Source organism: Pseudophryne corroboree, chromosome 1, assembly GCF_028390025.1.
Source record: "Pseudophryne corroboree isolate aPseCor3 chromosome 1, aPseCor3.hap2, whole genome shotgun sequence".
NCBI classification, from domain to species: domain Eukaryota; kingdom Metazoa; phylum Chordata; class Amphibia; order Anura; family Myobatrachidae; genus Pseudophryne; species Pseudophryne corroboree.
In genome coordinates, this window is record NC_086444.1 from 633,359,340 (window position 1) to 633,378,939 (window position 19,600).

At 47.0% G+C, this 19,600-nt stretch overlaps 1 protein-coding gene across 1 annotated transcript in view; it reads right to left on the reverse strand.

Annotated features, from left to right (window-relative positions):
• Positions 1 to 18,781, reverse strand: part of HAPLN4 (hyaluronan and proteoglycan link protein 4) — a 126,287-nt gene extending 107,506 nt beyond the window's left edge. The window contains exon 1 of the mRNA XM_063914563.1: positions 18,527 to 18,781. Within this exon, the coding sequence (XP_063770633.1) occupies positions 18,527 to 18,618 (92 nt within the window). The 5' untranslated portion in view covers positions 18,619 to 18,781. The remainder of the gene's footprint in view (positions 1 to 18,526) is intronic.
• Positions 18,782 to 19,600: the final 819 nt, after the last annotated feature.

The window sequence follows — 19,600 nt, forward strand, 5'->3', positions numbered from 1 at the left end:
CGCATACATCATTTCACTTCTGACCGGACCAGCTCTGGATTGGACTTCACCCTTATGGGAGAGTACTGATCCCATACTCTCGAATTGCCCGGAATTCGTGGCAACTTTTTCGTAAAATCTTTGACGAGCCAGGCCGGACCACCTCTGTCTCTTTGGAGATTCTGCGTCTGTGTCAGAGAACTCGTTCCGTCGCCCAGTACGTGATCCAATTCCGTAGTCTGTCTTCCGAAGTGGGCTGGAATGAAGAGGCTCTCATTGCCGCCTTTTGGAACGGTCTTTCCAACAAAATTAAAGATGACCTGGTCACTCAGGATGTGCCAGTTCAGCTCGATCAGCTTATTTCTTTATGTAACAAGATTGATCTAAGATACAAGAAGCGCTGTCTTGAGAGAACAAGGTTCGAGCGACCCAAACCTTGGGCCTGTCCCACTCCTAGACCATCCTCACCGTCTACTGAAGAACCCATGCAGGTCAACCGCTCTCGTCTCACCAATGAGGAACGTCACAGATGCAGACAGGGCAACCTCCGCATGTATTGTGGAGCGGCCGACCACTTCGTTAAGTCTTGTATTCAACGACCAGGAAACTCCAACTCCTAGCTTACGCAGGAGAGGTTAAGCTGGGAGCATTCCCCAACCAATTTACCAGGAAGGAATCACTGTTGGCTGTATGTCTGGAACTTCCCTCTACCCCCCTTCATGTTACAGCACTTTTGGATTCTGGATCTGCAGAAAGTTTCATTACTTCCGCCTTAGTCCGACAGTATGAAATACCAAGCATTCGTTTGGAGCGAGCTATCTCTATCACTGCAGTTGACGGAAGTTATATCCCTGAAGGGATCATCATCCACCGTACAGTTCCTCTGTAGATGAAGGTTGGTATTCTCCATTCTGAAGTTATCTCTTTCCTTGTAATTCCCAAAGCCTTTCAAAAAATAATCCTAGGATTCCCGTGGTTACAGGAGCACAATCCCCGCTTGGATTGGCAAACTATGGATGTACTCGCTTGGGGGAGTCGTGTTTTCAAAGCTGTTTATCCACCATCAAGCCACTCCTTACCCTACACTCCACTGATCTCCCAGATGCCTATCAGCCCTTTCTGGACGTCTTCAGTAAGCAAGGGGCGGATAACTTGCCTCCCCACCGAAGTTGGGACTGCCCTATCGATTTACTGCCTGGTAAAACACCTCCCAGAGGCCGAACGTACCCTTTATCTCTCCCGGAAACCCAAGCGATGTCTGAGTATATACAGGAGAATTTGGCCAAAGGGTTCCGTCGCCCTTCCTCTTCTTCAGCCAGGGCAGAGTTTTTATTTGTTAAGAAGGAGGACGGGGGCCTACGGCCTTGCATCGACTACCGGGGCCTCAACGAAGTTACAGTTAAGAACAGATACCCCTTGCCCTGATTCCCGAACTATTTGACCGAGTAAAGGGGGCTACTATTTTCACCAAATTGGACCTGCGTGGAGCTTATAACCTTATACGCATTTGTACAGGAGACGAGTGGAAGACTGCGTTCAATACTCGCGACGGGCATTACGAATATCTGGTGATGCCCTTTGGCTTATGCAATGCTCCAACAGTCTTCCAGAATTATGTCAACGAATTATTCCGAGATCTCCTCTGTAAGTGCCTGGTTATGTATCTGGACGATATTCTAATATTTTCCAAAGATCTGAAAGTCAATCGGGAACAGGTCAGAGAAGTCTTGAGACGTCTAAGGGAAAATCGACTCTTTTGTAAACTGGAGAAGTGCACTTTTGAGGTTCCCTCCATCCCTTTCTTAGGTTACATCATTTCCGGGAGGTCATTACAGATGGATCCTGCCAAAGTCCAAGCAATCAGAGATTGGACCCTTCCTACCACTCTGAAGGGAATCCAGCATTTTTTAGGCTTCGCCAATTTCTATAGGAAGGTTATTAAAGAGTATTCCTCCATCACTGCCCCGATTACAGCACTAACAAGAAAAGGGTCTAATTCTGCAGCTTGGCCACCTGAGGCACTAAAAGCCTTTTCATTTCTAAAAGAGTCCTTCATGTCTGCTCCTATTCTTCGGCAACCTGATCTCAATCGTCCTTTTCAGGTGGAGGTGGATGCTTCTTCAGTAGGAGTGGGGGCCGTCTTATCCCAGTACTTCGAGGATCAGAAAGCTCATCCTTGTGCTTATTTTTCCTGAAGATTCTCTCCGGCAGAACAAAACTACGCCATTGGAGAACAAGAATTGCTTGCCATAAAAATTGCTTTTGAAGAGTGGAGGTACTTGCTGGAAGGAGCTCAGCACCCTATCTCAGTAACCACGGATCACAAAAATCTTTTATAGCTTCAGACCGCCCGATGTTTAAACCCACGACAAGCCAGGTGGGCACTGTTCTTCTCCCGTTTTTCTTTCAAGCTCAGTTATCGTCCAGGCTCTTTTAATGGGAAAGCAGATGCGCTCTCTCGTTCACTGAGTTCAGATGAGTCCACAGAATTTCCGGACAGACAATTCATCCTAGATCCTGCCTTCTTTGCTGCAACTCGTACTACTTTGCTTCCTCCACCGAGAAAAACCTTTGTTGCACCAGAACTCCGAAAAAGACTGCTCACGTGGGCTCATACCTCACCGTGTATGGGACACGCAGGTAGCCTCAAGACTCTTAAGTTCATCCAACGCTCCTATTGGTGGCCTCATCTGAAGACGGATGTTTTGGAATTCACAGCTGCCTGCCCAAAGTGAGCCCAACATAAAAGTACAAGAGGATCACCATCGGGTCTTCTTCATCCACTATCGGTTCCACAAAAACCCTGGACACACATCTCCATGGATTTTATAACTGACCTACCTGTCTCCAGAGGACGAAACACCATTTGGGTCATTGTGGACTGATTTTCCAAAATGGCGCACTTTGTCTCACTCACAGGTCTTCCAACCGCTCCACAACTATCAAAATTGTTCATATCAGACATCTTCCGGTTACATGGACTTCCACAAGAGATAGTTTCCGATCGAGGGCCTCAATTTGTGGCTAAATTCTGGAGAGCACTGAGTTCAGCTCTTGGAATGGAATTAAATTTCTCCTCTGCAGACCATCCCCAAACGGATGGCCAGACTGAGAGAGTGAACCAAGACTTAGAGACTTTCCTACGACTCTTCATGTCTTCTTCTCAGGACGATTGGCTGGACTATCTTCCATTTGCTGAATTTGCTCAAAATAATCTCTACCATTCCGCTACCCATTCCGCACCCCTTTATGTGAATTATGGACTTCATCCACGTGTTCCTGCTTTCCAATCTCTTCCAGCTCTCGAAGTACCTGCCGCAGAGTTAGCCCTTCAGCAATTCACTAAGATGTGAATGAGGCCCTGCTTAAAACATCCAATAAATACAAATTTTTGCAGATCGGAAACGGAAGCCTGTCCCTAGTCTCAAAGTGGGTGTTCAAGTCTGGATTTCTACTAGAAACTTAAGACTCAAGGTCCCTTCCAAGAAATTTGCCCCCAGATTCATTGGACCATATCCTATTGAAAAAGTATTGAATCCAGTAGCATACAAAGTGACGTTGCCTTCGTACTTGAAGATCCCAAATGCATTTCACATCTCCTTACTGAAGCCTCTCATACTTAACCATTTTTGGGCTGCGCTCCCTAGACCTCCCAAGGTGCAAGCTGCTCAAGGAGAAGAATTTGAAGTTCATAGGCTCCTTGAAGGTCGTAAAAGATATGGTCATCTCCAATATCTTATTGATTGGAAGGGATATGGACCGGAGGAAAGGTCCTGGGTTTCTGAAGAGGACGTCCACGCTCCAAGATTAGTACGGGCCTTTCATACCAAGAATCCGATGAAAGCACAAGGGTGTTCAGAGCCCACCCTAAAAAGGTGGGGTATGTCAGGCTCTGGAGCCTTACCTCCGGCGGGTGCTCGCGCGGGTTACCGTCCTGCTGGTTGGCGCAGCTGCGGCGGCGGGTCCTCCTGGACGTATGTGTGGCTGCCAAGGGCCGAGGGTCTGAAGAGCCGGGCGCTGCGGCGGGGAACGCTGCGGTAAGGTCCTCTAGTGGTGACACAGTATAGTGTGTCAGAGACAGAAGCTGGCTAAAGCTGTGGTGTGCTAACAGCTAAGTATGTCTCCTGTGCTGGGGGCAGCCATGTTGGAGTATTACCAATGAAGTTCCCAATCTGTGTCCAGCCAATCCTGCGTGTTCTCCCCTTACAAAAGTGGGCTGGCTCAGAGGGAGAGTGCCAGTGCTTCAAGTTACCTCCTTGTGAAAGGTTCTCCAGCTCTGTGCTCCCAGGTTACTTCTGGTTCCCTGGTTCTGGTTGCGCTCATCCATCGGTTACCTAAACGCTGCTGCAGTCCTGCTGTCTAAGTCCGTTGCCACTCGTGGAAGCGCTCACGGGGCCCAGGTCATAGAGGAGCTCCAGGTGCTAAAGGCGGTTTCCGCAGACGTCTTAATTTCTTCAAAATCCAAGTTCTTCAGCCTCATCTTTCAATCACAAACCACGTCTTCATTTCTTCAAAGTCCAAGTACTTCAGCCTCGTCTTTTAACCATAAAACACAGTCTTCAGTTCTTCTTTACCGGAGTTCTTCAGCTTCACTCTTCAAGTCATTTAACCATAGACTCTAATTCTTCCAGTTTCTTCTATTTCTCCAATATTTGTGTAGCCTGATTATTCATTAAAACTACAGTTATATTCCTACAAAGTCCTCCTTTTCTTTACGCTCTCCGGCCAACGTTAACACTTAGTTTGGCTTCCACGGTTCCACCCCATGAGGAGGAATTACATTCAGCCACCTCGTTTACTCTCCTCACAGGTAGCTGTCCCTTCAGCCAAAACTCGGATGTCGGAACCCCAACTTACGCCGAGCGTGACACATAGATTCTGTGTCTATGGTAATATAAACATTTTTTATCAAGACCAAATACTTCCATAATACTGCCATGGGATACAACTAAATGTTCTATATTTATCTGAGAGCACAATGTCTTGGGATGATGAGTAGCCTACGGAACATACGATTCTCCTTCCTGCTAATACAACGTGTTCCAGCTGTGGCAGCCACAACAAATGTTGGTCTTGTTAAATATTTCAAGCTTTTTCCTTGCATCACACTCCAAAGAGATCATAAGCTGAAAGAAGGCATTGACAAAATTCTGGAGGCACACGAGTCATTTAATTTTTTTAAAAGCACACTCATAAGAACATGGTCATAGTATTTTGCAACTAACAGCAAAACATACTTGTTATGCTGGGCATACACAGGCAGATAAATGCCTGTCAGATTGACAGGCATTTTATCTGACCCTGCCGATATCTGGGACATACACTGTGAGATCTCTCACAGTGTATGTCACATGATATCGGCGCTCCAATCCCAGGGAGGAGACATTTCCCCCCGTTCCTTCCCATGTGAAAGATCAGGGAAAATGTCCATCGGTCGGTCGCGGTAGTGCACATACACTGCCCGATGCGGCCGACCGGACATCTAGAAAACATTGCATCGGATGGACATGCCGGACGATCCGGCATGTCTGACTGATTTATATTTTTGGTTCAGTCAGCTGCATACAGTCTGCAGTTATCTGGGCGATCCACCAATATGGGTCAGATCACCCAGATAATTGTAGCGTGTATGCCTGGCACTAGTCTTCTAATAGTTAAGACATGGACAAATTTGTTAGTGCCCTTACAGCTAACTGAAACAATACTTCATTCCTCCTGAAAAGTGATGAAGTTAAAAGCTATTATCTCAAGTATACCTGCACAACTTTTAGTATGTCAAACATGGAAAAAGCAAAGGAACTGTGAAATCAGATAAATTCTTGCTTATGCTCCAAACAGGTTCTAAAATGGCCTGGATGAATCTGTTGATACCCCTTAGAAAAGATATTAAACAATAAGATTTAAGTGATAGTGCTTTATTGAATTGGCATGACACATGCCTTCAATCTTCTAATCAGTCATTGAGCCTATTTAAAGCAAGCAAACTAGTAACTCTGCTGTTTAGTATCATAGGCCCTCATTCCGAGTTGTTCGCTCGCTAGCCGCTTTTCACAGCAATGCACACGCTAAGCCGCCGCCCTCTGGGAGTGAATCTTAGCTTAGCTGAATTGCGAACGATGTATTCGCAATATTGCGAAATGATTTTACTTTGCAGTTTCTGAGTAGCTCGAGACTTCCAGTGCGATCAGTTCAGTGCTTGTCGTTCCTGGTTTGACGTCACAAACACACCCAGCGTTCGCCCAGACACTCCCCCGTTTCCACAGCCACTCCCGCGTTTTTCCCAGAAACTGCAGTGTTTTTTCACACACTCCCATAAAACGGCCAGTTTCCGCCCAGAAACACCCACTTCCTGTCAATCACACTACGATCAGCAGAACGAAGAAAAAACCTCGTAATGCCGTGAGTAAAATACCAAACTTCTCAGCAAATTTACTTGGTGCAGCCGCAGTGCGAACATTGCGCATGCGCAGTTTGCAGAAAATCGCTGCGATGCGCTGAAAAATAACGAGCGAACAACTCGGAATGAGGGCCATAGTGTGCAACACACTGAGCATGAACCACAGAAACCACAGGAGAAAGCTGTCTGAGGAAATTAGAAAGAAAAATGCTAGAAAAAAGTTAAAAGTCCATGAAACTGTTGCCAACCTCCCTGGATGTAGCCGCTAGAGAAAAATCGACCCCAGGTTAAACAGAAGTATAGCGAGAATTGTAAAAAAAAAAAAAAAAATAGCAATTCCACAGAGATACAAGCTAAATTCTAATTTTAACGTATGTATGTCAGTTTCTGATCACACTATCCAACAATTTTTGAGCGACAGTGGCCTTCTATGAACCATGATCTGAATCCTATTGAACATCTAAGGAAAGAGCTGAAATAAGCAGACTGGAGAAGGCACCCATCAAACCTGAGACAGATGGAGCAGTTTACTTAAGCTGGGTATACACTCGACCCGGTATATAGTTTCCAGACAAGTTGGAACGACATATCGGCCGGATCATTTCAGTGTGTACCCATGATAGCACACTCCTTAGCGATTTCTTTTGGTGGGCCCTGCTGCAGGGTCAACCAGAAGACTTCACCAATGATGCCAGGCTGCCAAATGCAGCATGACATTGTCCGTTTTCCCCTGCATCATGCAAGTGTGTATGGGGTGATTTGGGGCACTTGCAGGGATGTCCTGGGGGCCTAGGGTTACGATTAAAAGAATTCTGATACTCTAGGGCGCCGTGATTCAAAAAAGTTTGTAGTGCTATCTGATACATTGCCCTACACTGCATTCACCAGGGGAATCCCACTCCTCAAAATTCTATTCTTTTTAGCATGGCATAGCCAGCTTTTTTGAAAATGAAAAAATGCCCTAGAATCTTTCAGAATGCCAGCTATATAAATGCCCTCAAACCTCCTCACATCCTATATAATAAAAGGCTAAAGGCTAATGCTGCTCCTTACCTCTATGGGGGAAATTGATGTGTTTTGCGTGCCCGCGGCCACTGGATTGTGCCTGACGGAGCAATTCAAGTGTTGCTCCATTCATGCGCACAGCCGCCGACACTAACATTACTGTTATGTTGTTCCATCATTTTGATGGCCTGGTAACTAGTGCCTTTTATAATGCCCATCACCATCTCCATATGCATTTTACATAGCATCAAAACCTCTCCGCCCACAAGCACTTACAGTTAACGCAACGGTGCCGCAAGGCAGGGGGGGGGCGTAGACTCACAGCACGCCCCCATTTCCATGGCGATGAGCGGTGGGGCGCGACACGCACATGGGGGCATGCCGCGAGCCAAGGTGGCGTGGACTTGCGATACGCCTCCATTCCTATGGAGATGGGCGTGGAGGCGGAGGAGCGGCCAGACCAGAGAGTCGGAGGCGGCGCCTTCCCGGCTCTCTGTGGGACCGGACCGGCCAACCAGACCATCAGCCCTTCTCGGACCTGAATACTACATATCAGTGTGAGCTGGGAGCTGTGTTATTCCCTCTCATATATCACTGTGCGGTCCCCTCTCCTGTATAATACATATCAGTGTGAGCTAGTAAAATGTGTCACTTCTAGCCCTCCTCTGTCCCTCCAGTCCAGCTACATGCCCCCTGGTATCCCCTCTTGCTCCTTGTGTCCCCTCCAGCCGCAACCCCTCTGTGCCTCCTGTGTCTATTCAGCCTCCAACTCCTGTTCTTTTTTGTTGAGAGATGTTTTTCTATCCAGATTCCATTAGGGCAGCTGGGTACATAGGACAGCTGGGCACACACCCCTACAGAGTGCAACAACTTCAGTGCTAATGGTGCTGAGCAGGCGGGATGCGGTGGGGGGGACAAAGCTTTGCAATGGCAGCCAGGCAATGTGGACAGTTCCCCCTCTCTAGCACTATCTTCTCGCGCATGTGCAGAACGGTGAATGCTACCTGATCAGAGCTAAGCTCCAATCACAGCAGATGTGCCAACAGTAACTCATCCAGCGGTGGCAGGCCGCATTCCATTGTTTTCAAAAAAGTAATCTTGGGCCACAAAAGTATGCATTGTAGGCCGCCGGCCCGCAGGCTGCGAGTTTGACATGTCTGGGCCAGAGCATGTCATACGAGACACTGCATTTTCTTAGTCCTCCGCAGGTATAGGCACAATGTAGCGGAGTCAGGGACAAGTTGCTTGCGACTGCTTGAGGCAGACCCAAGCTGCACAGGCCATGTTTTAAACATTTCCTGGTTTTCTCAGGAGGATCCACTTGTCAACAGAAGGTAGGATGCATGGGATGCGGTCAACATCCGCTGGACGGGATCCCGGCGGTCGAAATACCGACGTCGGAATCCCGACATATTCTCCCTCCGTGGGTGTCCACGACACCCATAGAGGGAGAATATAATAGTGCCCGCAGCGTGGCGAGCGAAGCGAGCCCGCAAGGGGCTGCGTTACGCTCGCCACCCCTGTCGGGATTGTGTGGTCGGGATTCCGGCGTCGGTATTTTGACCGCCGGGATCCCGTCCAGCGGGATTACGTACTGATCCCGGATGCATAACCACTACAGTACTCACACAAAATATTCTCTAAGAGCTGCGCCTGTCTACAGTAAAAGAACAGTACAGGCATTTCTCTGCTGATAAGCATCATTCTTGAGGAAAAACCTGCTGAAGGTTTGTGGTCTGTCGATTAATAACCTGGAACCTGGAGTCAGACTGAGTGTACTGATCTACAGAAGTGACAAATACATCACACTTTCTCCATCACTGCATAATAAAGGACTATATAATTTGGCACATATAAATACCACCACAGTTGGCGGAAAGCCCCCAGCTAGCAAAATCTTTTAGTTCAATTGCATAAGCATCAGTTAGCGATCAGCTGTCAACTTAGCAAGAATGATTTGCTGGCAGGAGAGTCTGTCCCTTTCTACTAAGTACTAAAGTGTGTTCAACCATTTCATACTGTACATCTACTATAGAGAGGCAAAGATCATGGGCTAGATGCATCATCACTTGGAAAGTGATAAAATGGAGAATGAAAAAGCACAAGCCATTCAGCTCCTAACTGCCATTTCTCTAACGTCCTAGAGGATGCTGGGGACTCCGTAAGGACCATGGGGACTCCGTGAGGACCATGGGGAATAGACGGGCTCCGCAGGAGACATGGGCACTTTAAGAAAGACTTTGACTCTGGGTGTGCACTGGCTCCTCCCTCTATGCCCCTCCTCCAGACCTCAGTTTGAGACTGTGCCCAGAGGAGATGGGTGCACTGCAGGGAGCTCTCCTGAGTTTCCTGCTAAGAAAGTATATTTGTTAGGTTTTTTAATTTTCAGGGAGCACTGCTGGCAAAGACTCCCTGCATCGAGGGGCTGAGGAGAGAGAAACAACCCTACTTCTCTGAGTTTCAAGGTCTTGTTTCTTAGGGTGTGTACACACGGTGAGATTCGGACTTAACCGATTCTCACTGTGCGACGGGGGGCCGGGTCGGCACTTAGCCAGTATCGCAAGCACATAATGAGTGTGCTTGCGATCCTGGTACTGTGCGATTTTGGCTAAGTGTCAATCTTGACTATCTCTTCTATAGAGATAGTCAAGATTGACTTGCCTGCACAGTCTATTTTTTCTGCCGATGCCGACCGCGCGGGGCCGCGCATCGGCATCGGATCGGGATCGCAAGGTGACTGTCACCTTGCGATCTGCACTATCTTTTCTTCCGATTCTGACTATATAGTCAGAATCGGAAGAAAAAATCTCACCGTGTGTACACACCTTAAGGCTACTGGACACCATTAGCTCCAGAGGGAGTCAGAACACAGAGCCGCGCCGCCGTCCTCCTCACAGAGCCAGAAGAAAGAAGCCAGGTGAGTATGAGAAGAAAGAAGGCTTCAAAAGGCGGCAGAAGACTTCGTGAGCTTCACTGAGGTAACGCACAGCACGGCAGCTGTGCGCCATTGCTCCCATACACCTTACATACTCCGGTCACTGTAAGGGTGCAGGGCGCAGGGGGGGGGCGCCCTGGGCAGCAATATAAACCTCTTATTTGGCAAAAGAGAGCATATATGCAGCTGGACACTGTATATATGCAGGAGCCCCCGCCAATTTTACACTTTTAGCGGGACTGAAGCCCGCCGCCGCGGGGCTTCTCCCTCAGCACTCACCAGCGCCATGTTTTTCCCCACAGCACCGCTGAGAGGAAGCTCCCCGGACTCTCCCCTGCTTATACCACGGTAGAAGAGAGGGTTTTAAAGAAGGGGGGGGGCACATAATTCGGCGCAGATAATAATAACAGCGCTACGAGGTAAACATTAAATTGCTGTGTTTTTCCTGGGTCATATTGCGCTGGGGTGTATGCTGGCATACTCTCTCTCTGTCTCTCCAAAGGGCCTTGTGGGGGAACGGTCTTAAGAAGAGCATTCCCTGAGTGTGTGGTGTGTCGGTACGTGTGTGTCGACATGTCTGAGGTAAAAGACTCTCCTATGGAGGAGATGGAGCAAATGTGTGTGTGTGTGGTGTCTCCGTCGACAACGCCGACGCCTGATTGGATATGTGAAATTAAGTGCTAAGATGAATTTATTACACAAAAGATTAGAGAACAGACAGGGAATCTACCCATGTCTGTCCCTATGTCACAGAGACTTTCAGAGTCTCACAACGCTTACTATCCAAAATAATAGACACAGATATCGACACGGAGTCTGACTCCAGTGTCGACTATGATAATGCAAAGTATAGCCAAAACTGGCAGAAAAGTATTCAATATATGATTATTGTAATAAAAGATGTTTTGCTTATCACTGATGACTCATCTGTCCCTGACACGAGGGTACACATGTTTAAGGGGAAGAAGGCTGAGGTAAATTTCCCTCCTCTCATGAAGAAAAAGAGCGGGAATCTCCAGACAAGAAGCTGCAGCTTCCCAAAAAGAATCCTCAGGGAGTATCCTTTCCCTAATGGGGCAAGGATAAGATGGAAATCTTCCCCTAGGGTGTACAAGGCATCGACACGTTTACCCAAAAAGGTAGCGCTGACTTTACAGCTATCCTCAGGGATCCTGCAGATAGCATGCAGTAAAAGTACTTTGAAGTCCATTTACACACATTCTGGTACACTACTCAGACCGGCGATTGTGTCGGCATGGGTTTATAGCGCTGTAGCAGCGTAGACAGATATCTTATCAGCGGAGATTGAAACCCTAGATAAGGATACCATGTTATTGTCCCTATATATATATATATATATATATATATATATATATATTTATATGTAAAAGATGTTGTCTTATATATATATATATATATATATATACATATAAGACATGCCCAAAGAGACGTTAGTCTACTGGGTTCTAGAGTCAAACAAGGGTGAGGAATTGTTCGGAGAGGGCCTCTCGGATCTCGTCTCCGCGGCTACGGCAGGTAAATAAAAAATTTTGCCATATATTCCCTCACAATCTAAGAAAGCGCCTCATTATCAAATGCAGTCCTTTCGTTCCAATAAAAACAAGAGAGCACGTGGTTCGTCCTTTCTTGCCAGAGGTAAGGGCAGAGGGAAAAAGCTGCACAACACAGCTAGTTCCCAGGAACAGAAGTCCTCCCCGGCCTCTGCTAAGTCCACCGCATGACGCTGGGGCTCCCCTGAGGGAGTCTGCTCCTGTGGGGGCACGTCTTCGACTGTTCAGCCACGTCTGGGTCCACTCACAGGTGGATACATGGGCAATAGCAATTGTTTCCCAGGGTTACAAGCTGGAATTCGAAGAAGTGCCTCCTCGCCGGTTTTTTTCAAATCGGCACTACCGAAACAACCCCTGGAAAGGGAGATAGTGTTACATGCGATTCACAAATTGTGTCGGCAACAAGTGGTGGTAGAGGTTCCCCTGTTTCAAAGAAGGCAGGGGTACTACTCAACTCTGTTTGTGGTTCCGAAACCGGACGGTTCGGTCAGACCCATTTTATATTTAAAACCCCTGAACCTTTACTTAAAACAGTTCAAGTTCAAGATGGAATCACTCAGGGCGGTCATCGCCAGCCTAGAAGGGGAGATTTTTTGGTATCTCTGGACATAAAGGATGCATACCTACATGTCCCCATATATCCTCCTCATCAGGCGTACCTGAGATTTGCGGTACAGGATTGTCATTACCAATTTCAGACGTTGCCGTTTGGGCTTTCCACGGCCCTGAGAATTTTCACCAAGGTAATGGCGGAAATGATGGTGCTCCGGCGCAAGCAGGGTGTCACAATTATCCCGTACTTGGACGATCTCCTCATAAAAGTGAGATCACGGGAGAAGTTGCTGAGCAGCGTATCACTTTCACTGAATGTATTACAGCGACACGGCGGGATTCTCAATATTCCAAAGTCGCAGCTGAATCCTACAACTCGTCTGCCCTTCTTGGGCATGAATCTGGACACAGACCAGAAAAGGGTTTTTCTTCTGAAGGGAAAAGCGCAGGAACTCATGACTCTAGTCATGAACTTGTTGAAACCAAAACAAGTGTCAGTACATCATTGCACTCAAGTTCTGGGAAAGATGGTGGCAACATACGAAGCCATTCCATACGGCAGATTCCATGCAAGGGCCTTCCAATGGGACCTATTGGACAAATGGTCCGGGTCGTATCTGCAATTGCGTCAGCGGATCGCCCTGTCCCCCAGGGCCAGAGTATCTCTCCTGTGGTGGCTAAACAGTGCACACCTTCTAGAGGGCCGCAGGTTCGGCATTCAGGACTGGATCCTGGTGACCACGGACGCGAGCCTCCGAGGTTGGGGAGCGGTCGCGCAGGGAAGAAATTTCCAAGGACTTTGGTCAAGTCAAGAGACTTGTCTTCACATCAACATCCTGGAATTAAGGGCTATATACAACGCCCTACGTCAATCGGAGATCTTACTTCGCAATCGACCAGTTCTGATCCAGTCAGACAACATCACCGCAGTAGCTCATGTAAACCGCCAAGGCGGCACAAGGAGCAGAGTGGCAATGGCGGAAGCCACCAGAGTTCTTTGCTGGGCGGAGAATCATGTAAGCGATCTGTCAGCAGTGTTCATTCCGGGAATGGACAACTGGGAAGCAGACTTCCTCAGCAGACACGCTCTGCATCCGGGAGAGTGGGGACTTCATCAGGAAGTCTTCGCGCAGATTGCAAGTCGGTGGGGACTACCCCAAATAGACATGATGGCATCCCGTCTCAACAAAAAGCTACAAAGGTATTGCGCCAGGTCAAGAGACCCTCAGGCGGTAGCTGTAGACGCCCTAGTGACACCGTGGGTGTTCCAGTCAGTATATGTGTTTCCTCCTCTTCCTCTCATACCCAAGGTGTTGAGGATAATAAGAAAAAGAGGAGTGAGAGCAATTTTCATTGTTCCAGATTGGCCACGAAGGACCTGGTATCCGGATCTGCAAGAAATGCTCACAGAAGATCCGTGGCCTCTTCCTCTAAGGCAGGACTTGTTACAACAAGGTCCCTGTCTGTTCCAAGACTTACCGCGGCTGCGTTTGACGGCATGGCGGTTGACCGCCTGATCCTAGCGGAAAAAGGTATTCCGGATGAGGTCATTCCTACGCAAATAAAGGCTAGGATGGACGTGACATCTAAACATTATCACCGAATATAGAGAAAATATGTTTCTTGGTGTGAGGCCAGGAATGCTCCTACGGAAGAATTCCACCTGGGCCGTTTTCTTCACTTCCTACAAACTGGAGTGAATTTGGGCCTAAAATTAGGCTCCATTAAAAGTTCAGATTTCGGCCTTATCCAATTTCTTTCAAAAGGAATTAGCCTCATTACCTGAAGTACAACTTTTGTGAAGGGAGTACTGCATATTCAGCCTCCTTTTGTACCTCCGGTGGCGCCTTGGGACCTTAACGTGGTGTTAAGTTTCCTTAAGTCACATTGCCTTGAACCACTTAAGACAGTGGAGTTGAAATATCTCACCTGGAAGGTGGTCATGTTGTTAGCCTTGGCGTCGGCTAGGCGAGTTTCGGAATTGGCGGCTTTATCACATAAAAGCCCCTATCTGGTTTTCCATATGGATAGAGTGGAATTGCGGACCCGTCCTCAATTCCTACCTAAGGTGGTCTCATCCTTTCATATGAACCAACCTATTGTCGTGCCTGTGGCTACACGTGACTTGGAGGATTCCGAGTCCCTGGATGTGGTCAGGGCTTTGAAAATTTACGTGTCCAGAGCGGCTAGGATCAGAAAAACAGAAGCACTGTTTGTCCTGTATGCAGCCAACAAAGTTGGCGGCCCTGCTTCAAAGCAGACTATTGCTCGCTGGATCTGTAACACGTTTCAGCAGGCGCATTCTACGGCAGGATTGCCGTTACCATAATCGGTTAAGGCCCATTCCACTAGGAAGGTGGGCTCTTCTTGGGTGGCTGCCCGAGGGGTCTCAGCACTACAGCTGTGCCGGGCTGCTACTTGGTCGGGGTCAAACACCTTTGCAAAGTTCTATAAGTTTGATACCCTGGCTAAAGAGGACCTCCTGTTTGCTCAATCGGTGCTGCAGAGTCATCCGCACTCTCCTGCCCGTTTGGGAGCTTTGGTATAATCCCCATGGTCCTTACGGAGTCCCCAGCATCCTCTAGGACGTTAGAGAAAATAAGATTTTAAACCTACCGGTAAATCTTTTTCTCGTAGTCCGTAGAGGATGCTGGGCGCCCGTCCCAAGTGCGGACTACTTCTGCAAGACTTGTATATAGTTATTGCTTACATAAGGGTAATGTTATAGTTTCATCGGTCTTGGACTGATGTTATGTTATTGTTCATACTGTTAACTGGGTAGTATATCACAAGTTATACGGTGTGATTGGTGTGGCTGGTATGAATCTTGCCCTTGGATTACAAAAATCCTTTCCTTGTACTGTCCGTCTCCTCTGGGCACAGTTTCTCTAACTGAGGTCTGGAGGAGGGGCATAGAGGGAGGAGCCAGTGCACACCCAGAGTCAAAGTCTTTCTTAAAGTGCCCATGTCTCCTGTGGAGCCCGTCTATTCCCCATGGTCCTTACGGAGTCCCCATGGTCCTTACGGAGTCCCCAGCATCCTCTACGGACTACGAGAAAAAGATTTACCGGTAGGCTTAAAATCTTATTTTTTCAAACACAGCCTGTGACATGGCAATTAGGACCTGATTGGCTGGTGCTTTTTCACTCTCCATTTTATCACTTTCCACGCGATGGTGCATCTAGCCCCATATGTGATCTTCGCCCACTGCCTCATTTACAGCAGACATTGGGTTAGGGTGCCATGGTGCAGAAGGAATTTGACCTCTGCATCAGAGACAGATTTCAATACTATAAACCCTTCAAAGTAAAAGTAACATTGGTTAATTAATAATACCAATTTTTACAAGCCACTATATATTATATTTTTCTTTACAGTAGCTGTAATATTATATGCTTTGGCTAGGAAACAAGTCCGTTAACATTAGAAACTCACATATTACCAGGCTTTACCCAAAAGATAACATGAGCACCACAGAACAGCTTAACAAATATATTCAACTGAGGGGTCTACTAAGACTTTGGCTGGGTACACACCTGACAGACACATTGGCGGACCCACCATCACGTTGACCGAGTGGCCGATCAAGGTAAGTGTTCACACTTACCGACTGGACACTAAGGGGGCTATTCAAATGTTTGTTCTTTAGGGATAAGTAAAGTGCGCCCACTGTTGCTATTCAATTGTTTTGGGCGCCCTTTAATTATCGCGCCCAGTTAGACAGGGTTTAGCCACTTAAAGCGGCAAAACCTGTCTAAACTAATGGGCACGACATAGAAAATTCTGTTTGGTCGCACAAACAGATGACTTTTCACACATTTCAGCTCGCAGCCTCTGGAGGTGCAAGCTGGAATGTGACGGCTGCGGTTAAAGGGTGTCTGATCGGAGCATCATTTAAATAGTCTCGATAGGCGCCCATGCAGTTTAACAATCTCTCCAACATTTGAATAGCCCCATAGATGTGTCGGTCAGAATCCCCAGCTGGGTGGGCATTTGAACTTGCCCGTCCAGCTGTGACGTCAGACCCACGCAGTAAGTGTACAATGTGATATGTCTGTGAAAGACGTGGTTCAGAGGCATATCGGGGGAACACACCTGTCAACGGGCTCACAATATATCAGTTGTTGTGTACTCAGCTTTGGAAAGAGATAAAGTGGAGCTGGATAAAGTACCAACCAATCATCTCTTAACTGCCATGTTACAGGCTGAGTTTGAAAAACGACAGGAGCTGGTTAGCTGGTACTTTACCTCTCTCCAATGCTTCCCCTTAAGCTCAGTAGTGTGTGAAAGATAGAAACAACTAAATAAAAAAGTTTTAAATATCATAAATCCATAACCCACTGAAAAAATGGCGTTTACCCCTCTTCTAACCTGCGGTTTAGTGATTGCCGGCACCTGTTTTGAACAGTATAATGGATAAGAAAGGTGTTTCACCGCAGGTGCAGGCAAGCATAAATTAAGAGGGAAGTCCAGGAGCAAAGCATTCTGTCCCTCCTGGAGAGGGTCATGTTGGGAGGTATGTTGCTCATACTTGCCTACCTGACCCTCTCCATGAGGGAGAACATGCTCTGTTCCTGGACTTTCCTGGTAATGTCTGATTGCCATCACCTGTGGTGAGCTAGTTAATTGATAAGAAAGTCCAGGAACAGAGCATTCTGTCCCTCCTGGAGAGGGTCATGTTGGGAGGTATGTTAATGTATTATAATAATTAAATAATTATAAGGTCCACATGTAAAATGCATATATGATTATATAAATGTAACATATTCATACATGTTTTCCATGGCAAATTAGATATTTTAAAATGTTGCAAGAGATCCTGTGCGGGGGCCAGGTGGTACACAGGCACATGTATGTGTACAGCAGGCTTGTCCAACCCGCGGCCCGCGGGCCGCATGCGGCCCAGGTCGGCTAGTAATGCGGCCCAGTGCAATTTTTTATTTTTTAAGAAATTCTGTTCTAAAGTTTTCTAAAGTTTCAAGTTTGGAGAGCCAGCAGCACTAGACGCGGCTCTCTGTGCTTCCGGGATGCGGGCGCAGGCACATAGCGCGTGTGACGTCATGACGTCGCACGTGCATGTGACATCACACGCGTGCACCCGGCTAGAGAGAGCACGGAGCTGGAGGCGGGAGTCTCTGGCGCCGGCGGCCGCGGCTAAACTAGCAAATCCTGGCTAAAAAAAGTAGGTGCGTGCTGTGGGCTGCTACCGGTACATGGTGTCCTTGCCAAACCCCCTTCCTTTCACTCCATACAAGACTGGGCAACACTTCAGGCTCTACGAGAGGACTTCCCCCTTCTGAAATAAAAGCATTCAGGCCATCAGCTGCAAGGCACAATTCTCTGTAAGGGAGTCCGGGCAGGAGGGGCAGGAGGGGCTTACATTTCAAATGTAGTTTTTTTCTCTTTACAATAAGCACAAATCAGGACAAATCTTTATTGAATGTTTAAGAGTTTTTCTTATGTTAATGAACAAAAGACTCAGCTGGTTTCATTTCTATTAAGTAAACTTGTTACATTCATTGAGAAAATAGCAGTGGTCTCCCCTAGTGAAACAGTATACGTTGAAGGGAGAGAGGAAAAAAAACAAACAAAATAGCAGTCCCGACTGGAATATAAATGTGTGTCCTCTTTTGCCCTTTCCAATCCCCTACTGCAGCCTCTCCTGTTGTTTCTCTGTGGTTTGTCCTATAAATAATGTGATTTTATTTGTTTTCAGCCTTTAACTGCGCATCTTCCTGCACAACCTGTCCCGTAAGGCCTGCCACCTACAGAATTGTATTTTAAAAGCCTCAAACATCACTGTATATTAAGTAGTGATGTGCACCGGAAATTTTTCGGGTTTTGTGTTTTGGTTTTGGATTCGGTTCCGGTGGCTGAGAAACAATGTCAAACATCTCACTAACTTCATTTCCAAGTAAGTTTAATATGTTAACTATGTTTTATATGTTTTTTTTGGATGATCAGGTATCGTTACTGTTATTTTATTTTATGTGCGGCCCAAACCAAATTTTCATCTTCTAATGTGGCCCAGGGAAGGTGAAAGGTTGGACACCCCTGGTGTACAGTATGTAGCTGTAGGTTACTCACTCAGACACGGCAGACAAGGTATTCGCCACATAGGAGACAGGAATCGCAGTGAGAGAGAGCAGCACAGGCCCAGCAGGCTCCGTGAGACCCATGCCTGTAATTTCGGTTTCCTGTATTCCGGCTCCTGCACTCTATGTGACCCGGCATAAAGTGCCTGGAGCCCGGCAGTGTCCGCTGCGCGTGTAGTGAGTGAGAACACTCTTGAGCTCACACAGCAGCACGTTCTTCTGCCCATACAAAGTTCAGTCACTTTCTTTACTTGCTGACTAGTATTGCAACATATTTGTCATGTTGATAGTAGCTAGAGGCTGGATTAACCACAGGTTGGCTATACAGTACTGACGCCTTCATTGTGTTCTGGCTAGTGTCATAACTAGACAAGGCAGAAGTTAGCTTCTTATTCGGCTCCAGCTTCTTATTCACTTCTTATTCCGCTCCAGCTTCTTATTCAGAAAATTTTGTATTAAGTCACTTATAAGGATAGATTACCAACTTAACATTGTATAAATAAGAAATAGTGTCCCTTACACCAATTTACATTACATTTTGCCTTAAACAACAAGCATTTGGGCATGAAAATGATGGTGTTAAAGCTGGCACATGCACCAGATTTTGTAATTTTGAATAAGAAGCTGTAGTTCTGCAAGGGTTAAACAGCGTTGGTCAACAGATTTGAGACCTGAAACCCACACAGGGTGGTCACTTACATATCACCCACTTACAACTTGCCTTGACCAACAAGCATTTGAGCATGAAATAGGTGGTAAAGCGGGCACACATACCAACGCTGTTTAACCCTCCACCCGCAGCACCCCCGCAACAGCCGCTCCCCTACCCGCGGCACCCCTGGACCCCTCCCCCATCCACTTTTGTACACACAGATGTCACATAAATAACTAAACTTTTGACCAAAGGTCAGCAGGTCAGTTCATCGCTGTGCTTTGTTACAGTATTAAAGCCAAAAATTACCCTGGATAAATTCAATAAATCATAAATAGAATACAGGCAGTGGTGATTTAACACTGGAGGAGACCTGTTTACCGATGTCCATGGGCCTTTTTTCCCCAGAGCTGT